This window comes from Rhipicephalus sanguineus, chromosome 11 (assembly GCF_013339695.2).
Source record: "Rhipicephalus sanguineus isolate Rsan-2018 chromosome 11, BIME_Rsan_1.4, whole genome shotgun sequence".
NCBI classification, from domain to species: domain Eukaryota; kingdom Metazoa; phylum Arthropoda; class Arachnida; order Ixodida; family Ixodidae; genus Rhipicephalus; species Rhipicephalus sanguineus.
Window position 1 is genome coordinate 73,103,868 of NC_051186.1, and position 23,170 is coordinate 73,127,037.

Here is a 23,170-nt window from a genome sequence, read left to right on the forward strand (position 1 = left end):
AAATTTTCCAAGGTATTAATGACTCTCAGAGGCAGTTATTACCTCGTTATTTGAAAGACAATAACCCGTATATTGATTGCATTTAAACTCTACGGATCGCTAATTCGATAAGAATCGGAGACGGCTCTTTTGCAGCTTCAGCCAACCAACTCGCGGAGTTTTTCAGGCACATACATGCTTGCTAGAGCCACACCACTGTAAGAAGCATCAAATGCAGTGCATTCGTACGCGGTATTTGTGGCAATTACGGCATTTTTTAAAGGTCATTACATTAGCGCGTGTATTCATGAGACATATGGTTCTGTAAACCATTTTTTGAAAATAGGACTACCAAAACAGAATGTCATGCAGGCGAGCAAGTTGCATTTTCTTCCACCCCTTAAAAGGTGTGGCAATCACTGACACATCTCACATCTACTGCATCTCTCTAAGGCCAAGTCAATGAATCTTATATTTCGCAATGCATGAACAGCAAACAGTACAAATTTTCCGTGTTGGCTAAGTCTACGTGGGCTAAGCTTATCGGGGAAATAATGATCAAATGAGGAAAATACTAAAGCAGAAATTGATGAAGCCTGGAGTGGTGGAATAACGTCGCAGAAGTGATGTAAATAGTGACGATAAGACAACCAATATCGGTGAGTGAAGTTATAGTTCAGATTATTCGCGAGCTATGTGGTGCATAAAGCTACGTGTTGTTTTCATCGAATGCGCAGTAACGCGTGCGGAGAGTCTGTGGTCAAAGAAACATCGGCACGGTGGTATTGTTCATTACGTGATCTATTATAAACACAATTTTCTGAGTAAACTACCGCACTCATATAAATAAATACAAGGGCAGAAAAGTGAGCCTTAATTGAACCGATATCTATAAAAGCACGCTTTGTATATTATTGCCCCGGAATATAATTTTCGAATGAAGCCCTGTGGTACTACTCTGGAACCCTTATTTTTAGTCGCTCTGCCTGTGGTATCTATAAAATTAAATGCGTTGTATTTCTTCCCCTTTTTTTTTCGACGGCAGTTCGTAAATATTGACCGCAGAAAACAAAGCCTGAAACAGCCATACTAAATTTGCTGGTGCTCTTTATTTCTAAAGCAGTGCCCAAGTTTGGGTGCAAGAAGGGACTCTATTCTCGTGCAGTATGTGTTCAATGCGAATAATTACGTAGGAAATCGAGACAATGGTAATTTTCAAGCCACCTTCAAAGACCGCTGCGCCATTGTTGAAGAACGTGAAATTAGTTTTCTTGTTTTTTTTTTCCTTTGATATTCATAATTCGATCCCTCATTGCCTCTCTGAGACGCTCCAGCACAGAGAACAGCAAGTTTTGTTTGTCTATTGTAGCCACACTTGCCTTTTCGATAATCATATCCTAAATGTACGCCTGCTCTGAACATTTCGTCTTTGCAGATTATGGTGGGACGCAACTTTTATTCTAATATCTTCTCGAAAACCTCGTACAAGGTAGTGAACAACAAGCGATTCCACTCCTGCCGTTGGTGCGTCGGTGCAAGCTTGCCGATCATGGCGAAGGCATCCTCCAACTGTTTACCGGCGCCGGTGAGCATAAGGTGAATCCCTTCGACAGCCACAGGCGCCGCCTGACCTTCGTAAAATAGCTTGGCTTCCCGCCCGGAGCCATCTATCCGCAGTGGCACTGTGATTCTCGTGAAACCCACTGCCAGTCCGACGGTACCGCCATGTGAAGAGCAAACAAACTGCCACGGGAACGTAATCTGAATGCCCCCTCCACGGTTTACGAGGTCGAATTGATATATTCGCGTCCCGTTTTCGCAAAAAGGAAATATTGGTCCGTAGACGCGCAGAAGTCGAAGCCCGGTGACGTTGGCTCCACCGATCTCGACGCCCGGAAGCAGCGTCTGGGTGAAACCTGGCTGCGTCGCCCACTCTTCGGGCATCTTGTCCGGCATGTTGGAAATAAGGGCTTCGAGATCGGGGTAGGGGTGGCATCGTGGTCCTCCTGTTCGGCGGGGCAAAGATTGTCAGCATATCTTTGTTTATCGTAAAGGATTATTGTTCCAGAAATAACAGCCACGTTTTTCAGGGCCATAAATGTCAACTCTATCCACAGAATGAAACATGTACTTGTCGATATGACAACTGGTTAGAGTTCAGCAAAGGCTACGGATGTACATAGCCGCAGAAAACCGATGAAACGTAAAACCGGTTGTATAAAAGGCTTTATTCAGCCTGCATGGAAATATTGACCCCCATAGCAAATTCGATAGACTAACTTCTTAAAAAATCATATTTATTCACACAAAATGAAGCCTTCGTTCGCAATGAAGATACGCAGATATATTTTCTGTTATGTCCAAGCAGTAAGGCGTGTTCGGAGGCATATTTGGAAAGCTATACACTATTTATAGAACTAGTCTTTTTTTCCTCACCATGTGGCTGTTGTGGTACTTACCTTACTGCTTTCAGACTGGTAATGCATATTGTCTTCCTATGTTTTAATATTTCATGCATGATTTTTCATGTAGAGGGTTTAGGATTATTTCACATACAGTCAAAAGCAGCCATTGTGCTTCTGGTCTATGTTTACAGACTCACGTGCTGCCTGGTTATCTTAAGTTCCCAAGCACATATATTCAGCTCGCCTACGACGTCAGGCGCTTAGACAGTGCATCCTATAACAGTAAAGTCTTCAGCTAAATCTGCTCCATTCTGAATTCTTTCCTAATGCACAGTATAGGACCAAGGCCACTAGAAATGTGGTGCTGTCTCTAATCCACAAAAGTAGGACACTACTGTGGATGCATTTCTGTAGGAGCGGCGTAATAGTTGCTGCGTCTCGTGTTGCGTGTGATGTAATGCATAAAGTCTAATCTAGCTTAAAACAGCAGGAACCTTACAATTTTGTTTGCCCGTTTTGCCTGTATAGTGAACTATAATTGGGTGATCGGGCATAGTTACATGACATTTGACATAATATGATCAATAATAAGTAATCTTAGGTACAGTCAACTAAATATTTTTGAGAGTCTGCGGCCGTGTGAAATCAACAAAAATAGGATGCGCAAGCCCGCTGAACCTGCTTGTACAGACGAATAAATCTTGAAAAACTTGTCTCGATGTCTTAACTGAGTATTCACAAAGAAGTGTAGTCTTTTGGCGTAAAAGACCTTTTCGGACAATCGACAAACACGGCGTGGCCTGCGCACCACACTTAAAGAATATCCATTCGAACTTTCTTTGAGACAGGAGTCTTATAGAAATAGTTTAGGTGATTTGGTGTGGTGGTATGAGCCGTACCCTTCAAGAGTAGCACGGTAGGCGCGCAGCCAAGCAAAGCTATATAATTTACTAAAACATGCACCCGTATCTCTGTTCTATGAAAAACGCCAGCACGATAGGCAGCGCTTTTTCAGTCACTTTTATTTCCATAGGCGATTTTTTTTCTGCACTGCATAGTACGAAAGTCGTAAAATAAATGCATTAAAGCTACACTATTTCTCTGCTAATCAGGTGTAATAGTGCTTTCCTGTATGAACACCTAATATGCTTCTTAATTGGTTACGCGCTATTCATCAGCTGTTCTGGTGTTTTATGCATAATTGTTCACTTAGAGCAATGTGCAAGGCCATATTTTACGTTTGTTTTTATAATTTACGCAGCATAGACGAAGATAACGACATTGTTAGGTGGAATATATCGCTACGTAAAACATAAATTGCTGAGAATCATTTTGAAGTTCATTCATTTTATAGGCAACAAACTCTAGATCACATTTATTCGGTCACTGTTTAATATGGTTGAGTAAAACGCATGCTAAAAAAAGTCAAAATCAAGGATTCACTGAAGTTCGCTGCCTTTTTAATTTCACAAGCGGACAATTTCAGTAATACTTGAGCGGCGTACATGAGGTCTTGAACAGCAACGAACACATTAATGCGCGCCGCCAAAAATGAAAGCGAATACAACCTTCACTTACCAATCACACAATATATTGCCCCTATTTTCGTGAGGAAGACGGCCGAAAAAAACGTCACTGCAGGCTTCATTGCCGTACTTGTTTTGATTGCTGAAAATAGCGTATAAAACGTATTGCATCACAAGTGACACACATGGTAACGTCTCACTTCCCCGTCATGCTTAAATAGCGCATTATTTGCAAATGAGCTCAAGAAATATTCATTCCATCAAGATGGCTTGGCTAAAGCGTATCTCTAAAACGTGATTCAACAGCTACGCAACACACCTCTCAGGAAGTGCGCATTTTCTCGATTAGTGCTTTAACATACATTAATTCCTGGAGTTTTACGCAGGAATTCAGCGATATGATTATGGCGCAAACCGTAGAGGATGCCTCTGGATTGGTTTCGACCACCTGGGTTTAATTAACGTGCGCATAAATTTAAGCACACGGGTGTTGTTTGCGGTTCGCTCCCACCAAAACGCGGCCATCGCAGCCGGCTACCAAACGCTGGCCCTAGTATAAGCTTTCAGCGTACGCTTCTCTAAGCTCAGAATAATGTTAGAGTAAAATATTATTCGATATCGCAAAGATGAACATGTTAATATGCGCAGTAGATAATACAAACAATAACCGGGGAGCCGCGCGTGAAATTCGAGGCACCTGTAGCTATCCCTACGCACTAAGCGGAGTTAAAGATAAACATACCTTTTTTTTTTTTTTACAATAAGATCACGCTACGCACCTGCGTTATTTCTTTGTTTCAGTGCGCAAGGTAAATCATCACGTACTTTCTTCAAAGCTTTTTCGCATGAACCCTCCACTGGATCTGGAGACAAGTGGACATTCTACTGAATGTGTTCGCATACATTGTAACGAATTCCTTCACTTCATCACATCAATTTAAAGAAGCATGGCATGTTTTCCATCGTGCGAGTGGGCTTAATCATCGACGTACTTACAATTTTGAAAGTGTAGAGGCGTTAGGTGGGGGACGAGGGAGGGGAAAGAGAGAAAATATTACTAGGCGGTTTCTATACATGCTTGGAGACATCGCTTTCCGCAATATTGCACCGACGTGTCGTCACGCCTTCACCGGCACGCCTACAAACTCAGCTTGCAAAAAAAAGAGCTGCTTACCTCTTTGAAGCAGCCTGTGCAGCGCTGGGCTCTGTGGTAGATCAGAAAGTCGCGTGCATTTTTCAGTCCCTTCAAATGTGTGACCACGTGACAATATCAAGACGGAAATATCGTCTAAGGAAGAGGTGTGTTTACTCATTACGACGCGTGTACAGGCGACACGTGCAACCTAAAAAAAGAAGCGATCGAAGAGGCCTTGCTTCGGCGGGTGCACATGGCGGAAGTGCACGCGAAACCGGCAGGAGGATGCAGGAGGCACTCCTAAAACAGTAGTGCCTGTCATTCAGGCTTGAGACAAAGTGAAGTGATCAGTATAACGTCTCTTGTTTCTCTACTTTTTCGCTCTTATGTTATTTATGCTCAAACAATTCTATCTGCAAAACTCTGTTACAGATAGCGAGATAGTCCTGGAGAGTCTTTCCCAAAACGCGTTTTAGAGCGAAGCTCCTATATAGGCGCCCGTTCCTGCGTTCAGCGGCTTCGCCGTTCGGTGGTGCGTCGTTGGCGTAACCGATAGAGCGAACGAGGGCCATATCTTGTGGTATCACGAGTCACCCGCCTCTAACCTCGCTTTCTTCCTCCGTCACGCACGAGGTCGGACCTCGTGCACATCCAGGGATGGCACGTGCACTGCGGTTGGCTTCGCTTGTCGTAACAGGGTTGTCGGCGTTTCGCTTGGTTCGCAACGCTTGCAGTGCACGGAGTGGTGCGCGTAGCACTCGAGCGCTGGCAGTTTCTGTGGTAATATGTAACGAATGTTATATTGCTACTACTGCGGATAGCGAAAACTTCAAACACAGTTGGTGTTGCGCCAACACTAAGCTGCGCTCAGAATTCGCACTAGGCAGGATCGTAACCGTTGGTCTTATTTTTTTAGGGGCGAAGCTCCTTATGCCGTGGGTCTGTCCATCCTGCGTTTGTAGGTTTGTTTGTAATAGCCACCTCTAGTTCGTGTGAAGCGCGCGTTCTGGTATGCAGTAGAAGAAGAAGACGACGTTGACGAGTGAGACTCTCGTGCGTGTTCGCCTGTGTGGCATTATTTCTTCTTTACTGCGCGCGTCCTGGTATGCAGTAGAAGAAGACGGCGTTGAGGAGTGACACGCTCGTGCGTGTTCGCCTGTGTGGCGTTCTTTCTTCTTTACAACGTCTCGTGTTTTCAACGATACCCGAAGACAACATTTCAGAAGTGACGCGCCATGAGGCTCCCTCTTGGCACGCTTACTCTTTAGCTCGGAGTCGCCAGATGGAAGACAAGGCTGCGGAACGGAGGGCACGGAAGGCGGCGGCAGCGCGCGCTCGCAGACAGAATCCTGAGGTGAGAGCCCGCGAGGCCGAAGCTGCACGCCGACGCCGCGAAGCAGATTCCGCCGTTCGAGCCCGCGAAGCCGAAGCTGCTCGACAAGCTGCACGGCTGCGGAGAGAAGACCTCGCCGTTCGAGCCCGCGAGGCCGAAGCTACTCGACAAGCTGCACGGCTGCGGCGAGAAGACCCCGCCGTTCGAGCCCGCGAGGCCGAAGCTGCTCGACAAGCTGCACGGCTGCGGCGCGAAGACCCGCCGTTCGAGCCCGCGAGGCCGAAGCTGCTCGACAAGCTGCACGGCTGCGGCGCGAAGACCCCGCCGTTCGAGCCCGCGAGGCCGAAGCCGCACGGCTGCGGCGCGAATCGTATCTTCAAAAGGTGAAGGACCGTGAAGCGGCGAGAAAGCGCGCGTACCGGCAGGCAAAGCCCGAGGCTGTGCGAGCACGTGAAGTGGCTGCAAAACGGTTCAGGCGTGCTCTGCCCGAAGGCGCCGACGCGCGCTTCCAGCGGGACTTCCTTGATAACAGTTTCGGCCATAGTTGCGGTGTGTGCGACAGATTGTGGTTCTCAAACAATCTAGTCACAATATCTTACATCAAGAAGGACCACGCTCGCGCCAATGCCATCGCCGTGCTGCAGCGCGAGTTCGCTTCGCCCCACTCATCATCATTCACCACGTGAATATGCTGTGATTTTTTATTGGTAAGGCCTTCTGGTGTATCCATTTTAGAACATTAGTAAATGTTATGCAAAAACTGGAATACTACACAACCGCCAAAAACACCTACAGGCATAGACGTATTTAACGGGGGGGGGGGGGCAAGGGGGGCGCTAGCCCCCCCAACAGAGAAAAGGTAAGGGGGCGGATCCCCCCCACTTTTGACAGCAGTCATTGTAGGCTGCAGGCTGGGTAACTAACAAGTCATGCAAAGTTTTACTTGAACGCAGCAATAACTTAATTATGTAATCAAGTTTGTCCTACGAATCTGCTATGCCAACTGTCCTACGTGTGTCATGACCCCGCACTGTAGGCTCTCTGCGGTGCGGGCTGCCTATTCCACGTTTGTGCGTCTTGTGCTCGAACATTGCAGAGGAGGCTGTCGTTCAGCTGGGGCTCTATAGCATTACAGCAAACTGTCATGATTTTATTTTGTTCTGCCTGGCCTGAAATTCAAGTAATCAGCGACGCGAATACGGGCGGAACCAGTAAACATATAATATCAAACGCTCTCCTTTTTCAGGAAATTTAGTTTCTTTGAAATTGAATGACATCGCCACTGATCCATATCCAAGCTGCTGTGAGTTGATGACTGTGCAGAAGTGTCGAGTATTTTAGTTGTGCCAAGCGAGGAGAGCTAAAAAAGATTCCCACTTTACTCTCCGATTAGCCTGCTTCACCTTGCTTATCACATGGCAGTCTGTAGCGGTCGCGGCGGCTTGTAACAAGGCAGTGGACACGAGTACATAGACAAGCCCAGCTTTCAAATTTGCCTTGTAACTTGACCTACATCACCAGGGAAATGATCATTGTCGACGGGTTTCTGCGCTAGGAAGGCTGCCCACCTGCAAAGGATTGTGTCTGTTCCTAATAATGTTTATTTCTCTTTCTACCACTCTGTCAGCAACGATCAGTTCACAGATAGTTGCATGCGCGCAAAAACAGTTCAAAATCGTTACACTACAACTGAAAGCATCTATTATAGATATATCAATCCATCTCACGCGCTGCTATGAGTAGCCGCTGCCAGTGTAATTGGCGGGCAGCCATATTGAATTACGTTCGGAAAGAGACGGTGTCTTGCTATTCCGAAAAAAAATTATTTATTTTTTAGCGCAGTAATGCGCTGCTTATTGTGCACACTTCCTTTTAACGCCGCGAGTTTTCGCAGACTTGCGACGTTGCGTAACAAGGAGGCGATTTTATGGCACACCAAAACTTTTTGACGAATAGCGAAGAACCAATGACTAACAATACGCCGTGTTCAAAATAGTTTATTATGATTATTTTTTTCACGCAGCCACGCGTAAGTGTTATTTACGTGGTGGATCACTTGCGCGTCATTTGTTGCGTCGTGTGACGAGGAGGAGCTGTGAGCACGACCCAGAAAATTTGGACCAATCATTAACAGCTAACGACCTATACGGAAGGAAACAATCTGGGGTAGTTTAACGTTATAATCACCCAGATTTGCTTAAAGGAAATCTGAGCTTACACAGTTTGCATAGGCTATTTACTTAGAGGGCCTGAGGGGAGGAGTAAAGGGCCACTTCATCGCTTTGCCGTACACCTCCCCCCCCCCTCCCCACAAGCTGGGAAAAGTAGGGGGGGGGGGCAAGGAACGACACCTAGTATATAAATTCGCAGTCGCTAATAATCTTATAAATATACAGAACCAGCACAATGGGGTTGCGATAATTAATAATCGACTGAACGTGGTCTTCTTCATTACAAAAACTTATATTAGAGGGCTCTAACAGTAAAGAAATTGACACTAGGCTTATCCTGAAAACTACTGCGAAGTAGTTTGCTTTCTCAGCCACATGTTTTTTTTTAATAAGTGAGAAGTTAAGGTAACGAAGTCATAGCACGTTCTTCGTACTCATCGTATTTGCAATGCCAAACTGAGACTGTGAAGTTTGTAGATGGAATGCTCAGAGGAAGAATAGGTTAAACGTGGCTGTACTTCTTAAACTTGATGGTAATATTTCGAAAATATTATTAAAAATTGCTGTGTCGTCGCGGTGTAGGGCGGCCCAGCCTACACAATCTCTTTTTGTAGATTCTTCCGTGGATTCGTGGATTGAAAACAACTTTTATTGCGATAGCAATTATATGGACAGTCTCGACTGGAAAATGTCCGTCCCCGTCGCCGTCATTCACCGTATATGTATAAGTATGTATATATATAGAAAGGCCACAAAGAAAAGTAATTAAGAAATTCTTTCCGACGCGCGGAATCGAACGGGCGACCTCTTGCTTTGCAGCCCGGCGCGTTAGACGTTAGGCCACGACAGCACCGTCCCTCAGCCTGCTAACGGCGAGCTATTTATATACACCATGTAATTCAGCATGCTTTCTTAGTGGCCACATAGATGGCGCGACGTGCGCGCGTATTGCGCGCTTTAAAGATCGTCGCCCCGCCCCTGCGAGCGCCGTTGCTGTTCGCTCTACAGGGCGTCGTCGCTTTCGTGCGCTTATCTCAAGGAAAGAAGGGGCGGCCGGTGGGGTGCTTCGCTTCGCTCGCTGCAGCGGCCGCGTTTGCGAAAGAAGCGCGCTGTTCAAACAGAAATAAGTAGCAACTGTGACAATTAGTTCGCGCTCGTCTTGTGTGTACCTGTTCGTTTGTTTCGTAGGTCCCGCTTCATGTTTGAGCAGTGCGCTTCAAGTGTCGAGCTGTGACGCATTAGTTCGCGTTCGTCCTGTGTGCGTTCTTTTCGTGCGTCCTTTGGGCTCGAGCGACGCGCTGGCAATTTCGAGCTGCATGCTTTCCGTTCTTCGCGTTACATTACAATTTATTGCTATCGCAATCATTGCTTCGCCGTTGCGGCGAAACTGTGACTTTTTTAAAAGCCAAAGAAAATCATTTAATCATCTCCATAAATATAAAAACTCACGTCAAATTTTGGGAAAATGTAGTTATCTCCCTCTGTCTCTCTCTCTCTCTCTCTCTCTATATATATATATATATATATATATATATATATATATATATGTATATATATATATATGTATATATACATATACATATATATATAATATATATATTATCTATATATACATATATAGGGCGGACAGAGTGAGCGACGCCAGCGCCCCCCCCCCCTCTCGCGAACGAGTTGATACGCCTCTGTAACAGGGTCACTTATGTACACAACTAAGACGACTGGAAGGCGAAGGCCATCTTTTTTCCTTCTTAGTCGATATATTGTTCCTGTGCCGCCACCCTCCGGAAACTTTCTGCACCTAATGTGGAAACTCCGGAAACTTTCTGCGCCTCAGGCCCACCGTTGACCAAGCTAAGATGCATGTGTTGACGTCACCGTGCGACGTCACTATGATATCAAAACATTTGGCGATCTCTGACGTTATGATAATGTCATATGGTGACGTCATCCTGTGGTGATGATTTTTTGCATCACTCGTGTGGACGCCGACGGGAGACGCCGACGCCGGAGGCTGGTCAATTTTTGCGTTTGATGAGGCATATAAGGCTTTCGTCTTAAAAAAAGTCTACAAGATTTTGGATCCACGTTCCGTATTTAAAAGCCTGTGGAATCGAAACGGAATTACAAGAACGTGTGGCGGCAAGTTGTTTAGACAAAGTTATGGGATATCATTCACATAATATCAAGGTGAACGTAGCGACAATAATCCCCCCGGTAATAGTTCCTAGGAAAAAAGTACCATACGTTACCTGCTTGGTGTGCTGTTCACGGTAATAATGAAAGAGCATGTAGTAGAAATGCGAGCCCTTAGGCTAGTTGGCGCTACGTTAGTTCGCATCAAATAAGTACAGTTGCGAGTTGAGCGTCCATCTTGTCATTGGTGTCTCACGCTCTTCGGTGTATTAGTCATCGGAAATTCCTTCCCGCATAACATCCTACAAAGAATCATGCCTCTGGCAGCCACCATTTTGTTCGATGCGCGGCTCATTATTCTTTACTGTGAGTGCAAAATCGAAAATATTTACTCAAAACTCATTCAGCTTGTGGTAGCTGTACGAAAATACAGAATGCGGACCGACGCGCCGCATGTGTACTGTACAGACGGATATATTAGGAAGCGCCAAAAAATTTGTCAATGCTTTCTGAAAGCGATCACAACCGTACTTCTAGACTCTCTAGTAAAGAGCAGCTTCTGTTTCTCAATTATTTTACCCAAGGGAAATTGGTGTCCACCACTGTTTTTCTCATTTTTTGAAATGAAAACGTGCACACTCTCGCAATTTCGTTGTGTTTTCGTATTATGGACTGCTGTATCTCAAGAGCTCTGAAACTTTGGTAACTACGAAAACATTAACAATTACGAGTAATTTCCATTGCATTTCGAAAATTATGTACTTGTCTCTTAGATCAATGACTACAGCCAAGCCCCTGCTGGCTGTGAAACTTCAGGTAAAACAGGAGAAATAATTTTTGTGGTAACAAAGGAAACGCCGTTGACGGTGCGTTTGAAGTATTAGAACGATGGCACATGTTGTCGTGTAAGTGCGCTAATTGGTGTTACACAGTCCAAGGGCCTCGGCGCCTGCGACCTCAGATACCGAGCAAGAGCGGAAGCAGCCTCGTTAAGACTGTTTCGTTTGCTGCCTCTGCACGATACTGATGGACGTTGTTATAATGGGCCACCAGCGAATATAGCCACGGATGTAATTCCTTGTCAAATGCTAAACTAAGGAAGCACAATCTACGCTCGCTCGATGCACTTAGCGAAGCGGAGGTTACACAACTTCTTCGCCACGTGACTTGTATGCACCAAATAACATTCGAAGCCCGGCAGCTTATGAGACCTCACAGCAGAGAGCTCTCCGCGCGGTTGCATCAGCATACTTTCCGTCAGCGGCTGCTTTACAGCGGCTCATTTCAGTGACTACAAGTTTGAAGCTTCGTGTGGCATCCAAAAAGTGAGTGCTCCGTACATATATGCATTGGATGCGGTGTGTTTCTCGAGTGGAACGCAATATTTAAGAAGCGGCGCCAAATTTTTTTGTAGCCATTCAAGAAAAAATATATTTACTACGCGTAGCCGTAATTCTTACATAAGCTTGATGATTCTCAACTTTTCGATCAACTGAGGAAAATACTTAATAAGCAATCTCGGTCAACGAGCAAGATTGCTTACTGCATACTGCAATACTCTACACCAGCAAAGAAATGGCATATTCTTCAACAGTAACGGAAAATATACCCGCTAAAGGAGCGTGGAAGAGCGACCGCCTATTTTTGTCTGGCGCCTTATTACCTCCTTCTCAAGTAAAATTACATGCATGAACACTGAAAAAGAAGTAGTGTGTTTTATGTACTCGCGCGTGAGCCAATTTTTCTAACGCTGCCTGAAAGCTGTTCTTTATACAGGGTATTTCAGCTAACAAGCACCAAGTATTAAAAAAAAAAAGCGCTGCGCGTCTAGAATTTGCGCAGCGTTGCTTTAAACCATACAGATCCCGTCAGGATATTTTTTTGCCAACCCGTCTAGCTCGGTAATTAACAGAGGTTGCTCAATGAACAATTTAAATAGTAACTCTAGCGAAAAAACATCCATACAAATGTTGTAGCGATGGTTCAGAAACATCGGTATTTTTAATCAGTGCTAACATAGCTCCCCTGTTTAATTTTTCTCCATCCTTTCTTTATAGCCCGCAAATAAAAAAAAATATTCCGCATGACTGCCGCCTAACGCGCGGCGCTTTTAGCGTCCCACATGTAAGTGAAACGAATTATCAATGGCTGCTGCGCACACAGAGGTCGAATGAACAGGCTGTCGGCGACGGTGGCATGGACGATAACGAACAAAAGGGGTATACCATTTTAGAAAAAAAAAACATTCTTTAACGAAAAAGCGGCAGCCACGGGCAAATGCCATACGAGACAATAGACAGCATTTGATGCAGCATAGCCACTTTTATTTTCTTTTTGCACCGATGAAAAACACGATGAAAAGGGAAAGGGTGACGGCTTGGTGAAGGACGGAGATAGAAGCTGCATACGCACGTGGTGGCCACTTTTTTGTAGATCCTTTTTTTTTCATTTTCAGGCGGTACGCCCCTACCATCACTTAATGTGCATTGTAGTCACCGATAGCCTGTTCATTCAATCCCTATGCGTTGGGCAGCGTTTCATATTTCGTTCAACTTGCATGTGAAGGCACTAAAAGAACATCTCTTATGTTTCAGCGCAAGGAAACACGAGGAGGAAAACGAAGACACGAGGACAGAGCGCTATTAACAACTGAGGTTTATTGCACACGGTAACAGCAGAAATACCAACGTACAAGAAAGAGGGAAAGAGTGTCAAACTCACCTTCGCACCACATATTGCTTTACGGCTACCGCGAAAAAAACACTATCTGTTTTTGATACAACGAAATAGATGGGCAGCTCACACAACCATTGCTTTTGTTAATTTCAATGGGCTCAACAAGTTCTCTGGTCATCTGATATGAATTTCTCGCAATGGCTCTATTTCCAATAAAAATGGGCATACCACTAGAGCGCATGCAGCGTGCCGCAAGATGACCACTTGTTGCCAGTCTGCTTACATTGTTAGAATGTTCTCGTATACGGTGATTCAGGCATCTGCCTGTTTGTCCAATGAACTCTTTTCCACATGGCAAAGTGATGCGGTAGACAACGCCTTCCGAGCATGCTACAAACTGTTCGCCATGTCTTTTACTGCAGTTATTACGCTTCTGCGTACAGCAGTTCTTACGCTCCTGCGTCATCGCATTACCCTGTGCTTAGATATAAGATATGCAGTACCAACTAGCCCACTAGTCAGTTTTCTTGAACTAAAAGCGCCGTGCGTTCGGCGGGAGTCACGTGGTATTTTTTTTTTTAAATTCGTGCGCTTTAAACAGAGGGTGGACAAAAAAATTAAGAAGGGAGTTATCTTAGCAGTGATTAAAAAAATCGACGTTTCTGCAGAAGCGCTACAACATTTCTATTGAATATTTTCTGCTAGAGTTTCCATTGAAAGAGTTCATTACGCAATCTTTGTTACATACCAAGCTAGGCGGATACCAAAAAAAATACCCTGACGTGCTCTATATCGCCAAGAAGAATACTGCGCTAATTCAAGACGCTTAGCGTCTATGTTTATTTTTTGATACATGGTGCTTGTTAGCTGAAACACCCTATATGCGACGCTTTCTTTTTCTTGGGATTTTCCACTTCCCCTTTCTATTCGGCTTCCTTATAGTGTTCTGTGGTATCATGTAGCTTACTCATGAGATTCGTTTCGATATGTATGTTAGGGTTTCAAATGAATAGAAAACCTTTAGCGATTGCCCAGCGAATCATCTGCCCCGCCTCAGGTCTTCCATGTCGAAGCACTAAATAACATATATCTATCAGTATATTTTTTACTTCGTACGTGCTTACAAGCACTGACTTACGAGGTAATTTCATTCTGATCGAGAAAAATAGTGTAATTCGCGCTCATTATATATGTGGAATGGAATAACTCTGTCTCTTTATCCTATGTTTAGCCTTGCATGTTTCACAAGTCTAAGATGTATCTTATTCCTAGAGGGTTAACCTGAACACTGCTATCAATATAATAACATTTTAATGAGAGAGCACTTGTTTTATTAAGTGTGCAATGCTACAGATGGGCAGAACATAGTTAATGCCCCCAAGGATAAATAATATTCTGGTATTGTGTACTATCTAAAATTAATAGGTTAGACAGATAGCAACGCGCAAGTACTCAGTGATCCCACTCATTCTCGTTGACAAGGCGGCACGGAATATAAGAATTTCTCAAACAGTTCCCAACTTGCGCATTTACAGAAATGTACAGCAGAGGTTTCAGTATGCGCAAGAACTTCTCTTACCTTAAACACTGAGGAAGCATACAGTGAACTGGAGAATACATAAATTACTTGAGTACGCCTCGCATCTGTCTTATTTAAGAGACTTAACTTTCTCTATTGTATTTCTATAACTCGAAACTAGGCCCGTGCGATCTGTGAATAAATAAAACTTCAACCGTGAATAAAACAAATGATGTACATAACAATCTGATTATTTTCTTTGCAGAGGCAAACATGACGTTTGAAGGGAGCTTGGCTGTTCTCATGTTAATGACGACCTGTGGTGTGACTATCGCGTACAACAGAGGTGAGCAAACACGGCTTTCTGGGCGAAAATACGCTGAGAATAATAACACTTTTAGTGGGCCATGTAGCTTCGCGGTATATTGGGCTAGAACACTTCTTATCGTCAGGTATAGTGTGACGAGGTTCGAAAGCTATATTATGGTCTATAGGTCGTTAAAACAATATTGTCAAAAATATTCGGGAAAGACATAAGCAAAAAAAATATTTTAAAATACATTCCGCAAACAAGATATGTGTTTCACTAACCTGCCTTTCCTGTTTTCCATCAAATTTCGAGGACGTCGAACCTCGGCGATATATGCAAAATTCTATGACAGCTTTAGTTACAAAGTAGCTCAGCAATGTCTTAAAAATAAACGTAGCTCTACATTCTCATTTGTGTCATGGAAAGTTACTTTTAGTGTTGCAACAAATACTCGCTAGTATATAAAAATCTGATGTGTAAATATTGGTACCATTTTTTTCGAAACAGGCTGCGATTTCGGTGAAATGGACTTGGATGGCGCTGTGGACAAAGTCCTGGGACTTCTTCCCCAGTACCACGCACCCGATGATTGGGGATTTCGGAGGGCCTTCAGCGGTCTCGAAGTTGGAACACTGAATGTAACTGGCCTTGACAGGATCCAAAGGTATGGACCGATCCGACCTTACTGCGTCAACGGAACCCAGCTAGTGAGCGTGGATGTCCTCGACCGAGGCGACGCCATCTTGACCCTGCCCTGGAGAGCCTGTTCGGGACAAGAAGGCACGCTGAACTTGCGCACCGAACTTGCACGATTCACTCTCATATTTCGCGTTGAAGCTGGAGGTTTTAACCGAGACGTCACTCTGGCTTACGAAGGGCCTCTTGTACCGGTGATCATTCTAGAACCTCAAGTTTATATCGATGGCGCAGGGAGAGGCTTGAGGGCAGCTACGATGATCCTCAGCAAGATTCTGCCGGCTCTCCCTGAGCATTTGTGGAATGACTATTTCTTTATGTATTTCCGTGGGGCCCTCCGTCAGGCCCTACGTGATGCCTTCGAGTAGCAGTAACCTGTACTTCTTTAATTATGTGGTCCCGATATGCACCTCCATCTTTCGCTTCGAACAATAAAGTTTGAGCAACAGATTTAATTGCCTCTTGCTTTTGTTTATCATTCCCATGCACAGTGGGATGTTTAAGGAATATGTCTGTGAGAGAAGCGTGGCATATTAGAAAAAAATACCGCAACTGAAGCGTAGTGGAATGTATATTCCTTACGGCTGTAAAGTTGAGGGGTACGCAGAAGCACCTGTTAATGCTCATCTGCATGTTGGCTGGCACTGCCTTATAATGCGTGGCAGTCTCCGGTAAGTCTATTCAAATACTGCATTCAACGGAAGAAACTGTTGAGGGGGAATTTGTACCTCACACTCACAAAGCCAAATACACTGAACATGCAACCGCCTTTCAGTCCGCTTTTTCTTTCTTTTTTTTTGGTGGGTTGTTACACTGAAGTATGAGCATAACAGTTGCTGAGATTTTAAGTCCGAAAACCACGGCATGTATTTGAGGCACGCCATAGTGGAGGCCTCCGGAAATTTCGACATGCTGAGCTTCTTTAAGGTGGACGTAAATCTATACTAGCATTGAAAGCTGGGTGAGTTGGTACGGGATCATCTGAAGAAAACTGCGCAACATGGCGGGACAAGAAGAAAGAAAGAAGGGACCGTAACGTCTTAACACAGAAGGGACTGACCGCCTAAAAAAATATATTTGACGTAAAAGCGGCCCCCACGTTCGAGTGAACCTTTTTATCTCTGTCCCTGTCCCCCTCCCCCTCCATCATGTTTCTTCATTGGTGCGAAAAGAAAAGAAACACTTGCCTACGCTGCATCAAATTCTGCCTAAGGTCTGGTATGGCATTTGCCCATGGCTGCTGCTTTTTCATTGAAGAATATTTTTTTCTCAAAGCGGTACGCCCCTTTTGTCGCTTAATGCCACAGTCAACGACCTCTTCAATCGACCTCTGTGCGCCGAGGAGCCTTTGATCATTCGTTCAACTTGAATTTGAGGGCACTAAAAGCGTCGTGCCTTAGGTGACAGTCACGAATATTTTTTGTTCATTCTCGCGCTTTAAAGAAAGGTCGGAAAAAAAATTATCAGGGTAGATCTGTTAGCATAGATTGAAAAAATTCGGTGTTTCTTAGCAAGCGCACAACTTTTGTTTTGAATATTTTTCGCCAGAGTTAATGTTTAAAATATTCATCAAGCGATCTTCATTAATTAGCGAGCTTGGTGGACTGCAAAAAATAACCTGACGTGCTCTATATGGCTGAGAACAATACTGCGCCACTTCGGGACGCGTAGATGGGGTTGTGGCCCTCCTTCTTAAAAATGGTCTACAATACTCTGTAATTGAATCTACGATCGAAGTAGAGTCAGACTGCTGTAAGGTGTACCTTGAAAAGAGATCACTGATAGTTGGCGTGCTATATCGGTTCAGATCCCGACCACGTATCGGGTCTGAATGCGTTTTCACATGAGCAGAACATCTTTTCTTCAGACACATTGCTCATGGGTGTCTTCAACGCACCCGATATATTGTGGCCGTCACTAACTCTGACTGGCCATGAGGCTCGCTCAGTGAGTATGCTTCTAGAGCTGGTGCAGCGGACTGGCCTTAAACAGATAGTAGAACAACCTACCAGAGGTGAAGCTCTACTAGACTTAGTGTTTTTGAGTCGACGCCTTGTGGATGACGCTTTTAAAAGCGAAGTCACTGGAAGGATTTCGGATCCCAGGGCATTTCTGGTTCAGGTGTCTCTCCCAATAAAAAACGCCAAACATATTGTACACCTTATAAAGTTCCAACAGGAGAAAGGAACGTTCACTGTTTAATAGACACAGTTTTCAGCCATTGCAGACTTCATCTTCCTCTTCTCTCCTCCGTCGGCTCTTCAGCCGCAGGATCCCTACATCCTCCCGGGCTTTTATTCTCATCCCTCCGTGGATGGTATAGCAGTGTATTCCCAACCGACGCCTCTTCAACTTTGCTTCTTGGTCCTTGATAATATATATAGTCTTGAGAATTCCTTGTTGCCTCGCTGTTTTCACGACCAGGTAAGGACCTACAAATGGACACTTTAAGTCCAGACCCTTTCGAACGAGTACCATGTCTCCAGGTTCAATTTTGGGCATGGTTGACTGGTGACGTTTGTCAAAGTTCGCCTTCATCGTTTTCCTATATTTCTCTTTCTGTTGCACATCCAAAGGCTTTTCCTTCAGCGTGATTTTCTCAAATATACACAGTTCTTTGTCCGCAGGAAGCCAAGGTGGTTTCTTGAAAACGGCGAAATAGGGGCTACATCCTAAGGCAGCAGTGTGCGACCGGTTATGATGGTTGACAGCAGCTTCCAACGCGCACTTCCACCCGCCTTTGAAGTTGGGGTACAGGGCTATGAACATCTTCACATCTCGAATAATTCTCTCAGCTAGAGAGTTCGCTTCCGGGTGATATGGTGCAGGAAAACGCAGCTCGATACCTCTTGCGGTAGCCCAATGCTGAAGTTTCTCGCTTCGGAACGCCGGTCCGTTGTCTGCAACAATAACCTTGACGTTGCAGAACATGTCCCTCTCTAGAAAAGAGATGACGCAGTTCGCATCCTCCCTTCCAGCTTTAGCCGCCACAAACCGCGTGCATTCGTCCACTGCGACTAGAAAAGCGTGGGTCTTCTTGACACCCTCACCCTTCTTTTTCAGTTCTGCAAAATCAAGGTGCAGTATTTCAAATGGTGTGTCAGAATACTGTGGAGTTACCATTTTGTTTCCACGTGGCTTAAACTTTGCTTTGCAAGTTTGACAGTTGTGGCATGTCTTTACATATTTAGCCACGTCGTCCTTCATGCCCTTCCAAGTAAATCTTTGGGTTAATTTTCTGTACGTTCTTTTGAACCCATCGTGACCTCCAGACTCAGGGCTGTCATGGTATAGTCGCAGTATTGTAGGTACTGCCGTTTCGGGCACAAGTACCTTGCCATCTTCTATCTTGAGGTCTTCGGAGCCTTCCCACAATTTGATTAGGTTAACCTCTTCAAGATTATTGTCCCTGGGTACATGGAGTCTTGATAGAGCGTCTGCGTCCTGGTGCTTGTGTCCTGGGCGATGGGCCACTTCAAACGTGTACTGCTGAATCTCACTGACCCATCTGGCAAGCCGGCCTTTTGGTTGTGCAATTGCAATATATAAGTCAATGCTTGGTTATCTGTGTATAGTATAAAGTTTCTTCCCTCAAGATAGCTCCTAAAATATTTGAGTGCCGTAACAACTGCCAAGGCTTCTTTTTCTGTGGTAGAATAATTTACTTGAGCCTTCGTCAAGGTATAGGAGAAATATCCAATCACTTGTAGCATTTGTGCGACGGGCTTATTGGTGTCTCTTTGATAAAGGACGGCTCAAGTACCATAATGAGAGGCATCTGTGCACAACTCAAATGGCAAATTAAAATCCGGCAGCGTAAGTACAGGATCTGCCGAAATAATGTCGACGAGTTCGTTGTAGCAACGCTCGCAATCTTCCGACCACACGAATGGGGTGTCCTTTTGCGTAAGGGCTGTCAAACACTTAGTCTTTGTGGCATAATCCTTTATAAACCCCCGGAAGTGTCCGGCAAGGCCCAGGAATACGCGAAGAGAGTGCAAATCAAATGGCTTGACTTGTGTTTTTATCCGCTGAATGCTCTCTTCCTTGGTGCTTTTAGTCTTTCCGTCAAAGGACCTGCCTAAGAACACAACCGTCCGACAAAAAAATTGGCTCTTCTTAACGTTGATTTTAAGTTGTGCTTTACTTAGCGCTCCTAGAACCATTGACAGGTGGGCAATGTGGTCTTCTCTTGATCTTGAATAGACCAGTATATCGTCAACATACACGTTGCAGAATTTTCCAAGAAAATCTTTGAGCACCATGTTCATAATTTTCTGGAACCACGCGCCAGAATTTTTCCACCCAAATGGAAGCCGGTTGTACTCGTAGACGCCGAAAGGCGTGACAAAAGCGGTGAACATCTTGGTTTCTTATTTCAGTGGTACTTGCCAGAAACCCTTACATAAATCAATCCTGGAGAACCACTTGCGTCCTCCCGTCTCGTAAATTACTTCGTCGATTCGGGGCATGGGGAACGGGAACAAGTCAGTTTGCTTGTTAACAAGTCTATAGTCCGTGCACAATCGATAAGACCCGTCTTCTTTTGGCACAATGGTAATCGGTGAAGCAAATGTAGAGGTTGATGGTCTGATAATGCCGGAATCTAACATTCCTTGGAGCTCTTGCTTAAGCCATGCTTTCTTTTCGTGGCTTAGTCCATATGGTTTCTTTCGCACCACACTTTTATCTGGAAGCTCGAAAGGTACTTCAATTACTGTAGTTGCTGGTGGATTGTCTCCTGCGGCTGAAGAGCCCACGGAGGAGAGAAGAGGAAGATGAAGTCTGCAATGGCTGAAAACTGTGTCTATTAAACAGTGAACGTTCCTTTCTCCTGTTGGAACTTTATATTTGGCGCAGTCGACAGGATCCCTACACATCTCATAACCAAACTTTGATTGTGCGGATGATGCTTCCGTTAATGATACCCTGCGTGAAAATTTCGATCATTTTCATCAAAAACCTCATACCCTCATGCATTCATCGCTTTGTGCCCGTGCAAACCAAGAAAAAAAAACCTGTCGAAACCATGGATGACGAGAAATATCTTTCGCTTATCACGACGTTTGTGTAGAATACGACGCTCAAAACACAGTGGGGATCCGACTAAAGCTGCTCTGTTTAACCAAGTGGAGGACGAACTTCTAGTTAAACTTAAATCAGCCAAAGACTTTTATTTCAAAGTATCATTACCTAAGCTTCTTCAAAGGAATCCTAAAAAAATTGGCAATGTATCTTACCATGTGCTTCAAATAATAGTACGTTTTTTTGTACTTAATGAGACATCTACAAATAACCCCGACGTAATCGCATCTGCATTTAACTCTTACAATCAATGTGTTTTACTCTGGATAACCTCGAAATCCCTTCTTTTGTGTGCAGCACAGCAACAGCAATTAGTGACCTCTGTGTATCTCTTGACGGCTTTCTGAATTTAATGATAAAACTGAATAGTAAGAAGTCATGTGGTCCTAACACTATTTGCAATGCTTTCCTTGTTCGTTACTCCCTTTAGACTGGTTGTTATCTCACAACCATTTTTAACAAATCTTTAGAAACTGCATATGTTCCTTCCTCGTGGCGACGTGCTAAAGTTCTACCTTTGCGCAAGTCAGGTAAAAGCAAATTTTATTAACTACTGGCCTATTTCTCTCACTTCTCACTCCTGTAAGCTTCGAGCACATAATATTCAGACATATCATGGATTTTAAAGCTCCAAATTACTGTGCCTCGATGCACCCTTCTCCAAATGATAAAGAGTGACAACTTGTGTGGGAAAGAAATTTGTGCCGACTTGACAAGCCTCTCGGTTGAAAATCAGTTCTGCGGAATCCCGCAAGGTGGCGGAAGTGTTAAGAAAGGGAAAATAGTCAACCACCCATTTGTAGTACGAAGCCGCAGAACTGATTTTCCATATGTGTCCAGTTGCTTCGAGTTGCCGATGAATTCTCCCTCGCGCTGCTAATTGCTAGCTTCCTCGTTAGCTCAATTGGTAGAGCGACCACCCTGGAAAGGCGTTGGTCTCGGGTTCGAACCCCGGACTAGGACGAATTTTTCGGTGACTATGACGCTTTATTTCTGAGAAATCCGTACGGATTTCCTTGTGGTTTCGTGCTACAAATGTGTGGTTGTCTATTTTCCCTTTCTTAATCCTCTCGGTTCCGACTGCGCTGTGTGTGAATACCACTTTGAGCCTCACTTCATTGAGAAGGACTACGTGCATGTAATTAACGGAGCGGAAGTTCAAGTGCCGAGAGAAAAGCCGTCTATTCGCCTGACATGGTGCCGACAATTTTACCGAGTGTCCCGTCCTTCTTCTTCACCAACACCACGGGTGACGCCTACGGACTCTTGGACGGCTGGATGATGTTGTCGCGTAGCATCTCGTCGACTTGTTTCTTTATCGCGTCGCGCTCTCGAGTCGAAACTCTGTAGGGGCTCTGACGGAGTGGTCAAGAATTTTCTTCTGTTATAATGCGGTGCTTAGCAAGGGGCGTTTGTCGGACCCGCGATGACGACGAGAAACAGTCCTTGTATTGCAGGAGCAGGGTTTTGAGCTGGTCTTGTCTGACCTTCGGAACGCTCGGGTTGACGTCAAAATCCGGCTAGGGACCTCCATTCGTCGAAGCAGGTTCGGCAACATCGAAGAGGGCGAAAGCATCGCTGGCGGCTACACGTTCGTCGATGTAGGCAACCGTCGTACCAATGTTGAGGTGCCTATGTTCGTGGCTGAAGTTTGTCAGCATCACCTTTGCTTTACCGTCACGCAGCTCGGCTATACCTCCACCAGATGTCACGTGGTCGTGACGTCGACGAAGACAGCAGTCAGCACGTCAGAGATGAAACTCTTTATTTGGCCGAACTTGTGGCCTGGAAACTGAAGGTCAAACTACAGCAATACACTGATAGCGGCGAACAGAGCTTCGACCGTCGATCAACAGACAAGCGGTCAAGCGCGTCGGCTTTTATACAGGCGTTATCGAACTTTCCAGCAATATCGCTGGTGGCGGCGTTACCTCTCGACAAGGCTGGAACATTCGCGTGCAGCGCGCAATCTTAACAAAACGATCTACTAACATCGCGAAACTTCTCGAACACGGCTTCGCGGCTAGCGTCGAGCGTTGATAACCATCCTTGCTGGTCAAACCCGAATACAAGAAGTGGGCGAGGCAATATTGTGTGTAACAAAGAAAAACGAGCCCTTAAAAGTAATCTTCTTTCCTTCATTACATTGGGGCTTCCAAACACCATGCGGCACTATGTTAAGCTGGGGGCACCACAAACGCT

The 23,170-nt window shown here is 44.9% G+C and overlaps 1 protein-coding gene across 2 annotated transcripts; it reads left to right on the forward strand.

Annotated features, from left to right (window-relative positions):
• The first annotated feature begins 11,889 nt into the window (after positions 1–11,889).
• LOC119373262 (uncharacterized) lies at positions 11,890–16,292 on the forward strand. Of its 2 annotated transcripts, XM_037643285.2 has the most exons (4): positions 12,740–12,806; positions 13,277–13,350; positions 15,143–15,223; positions 15,695–16,292. In XM_037643285.2, the coding sequence occupies exons 3-4, from the start codon at positions 15,151–15,153 to the stop codon at positions 16,249–16,251; spliced, it is 630 nt and encodes a 209-aa protein (XP_037499213.1). In that variant the 5' UTR covers positions 12,740–12,806; positions 13,277–13,350; positions 15,143–15,150; the 3' UTR covers positions 16,252–16,292. The 2 variants fall into 2 exon arrangements, with proteins under 2 accessions (XP_037499212.1, XP_037499213.1); XM_037643284.2 differs by lacking the exons at positions 12,740–12,806; positions 13,277–13,350 and adding an exon at positions 11,890–12,007.
• The last annotated feature ends 6,878 nt before the right edge of the window (positions 16,293–23,170 follow it).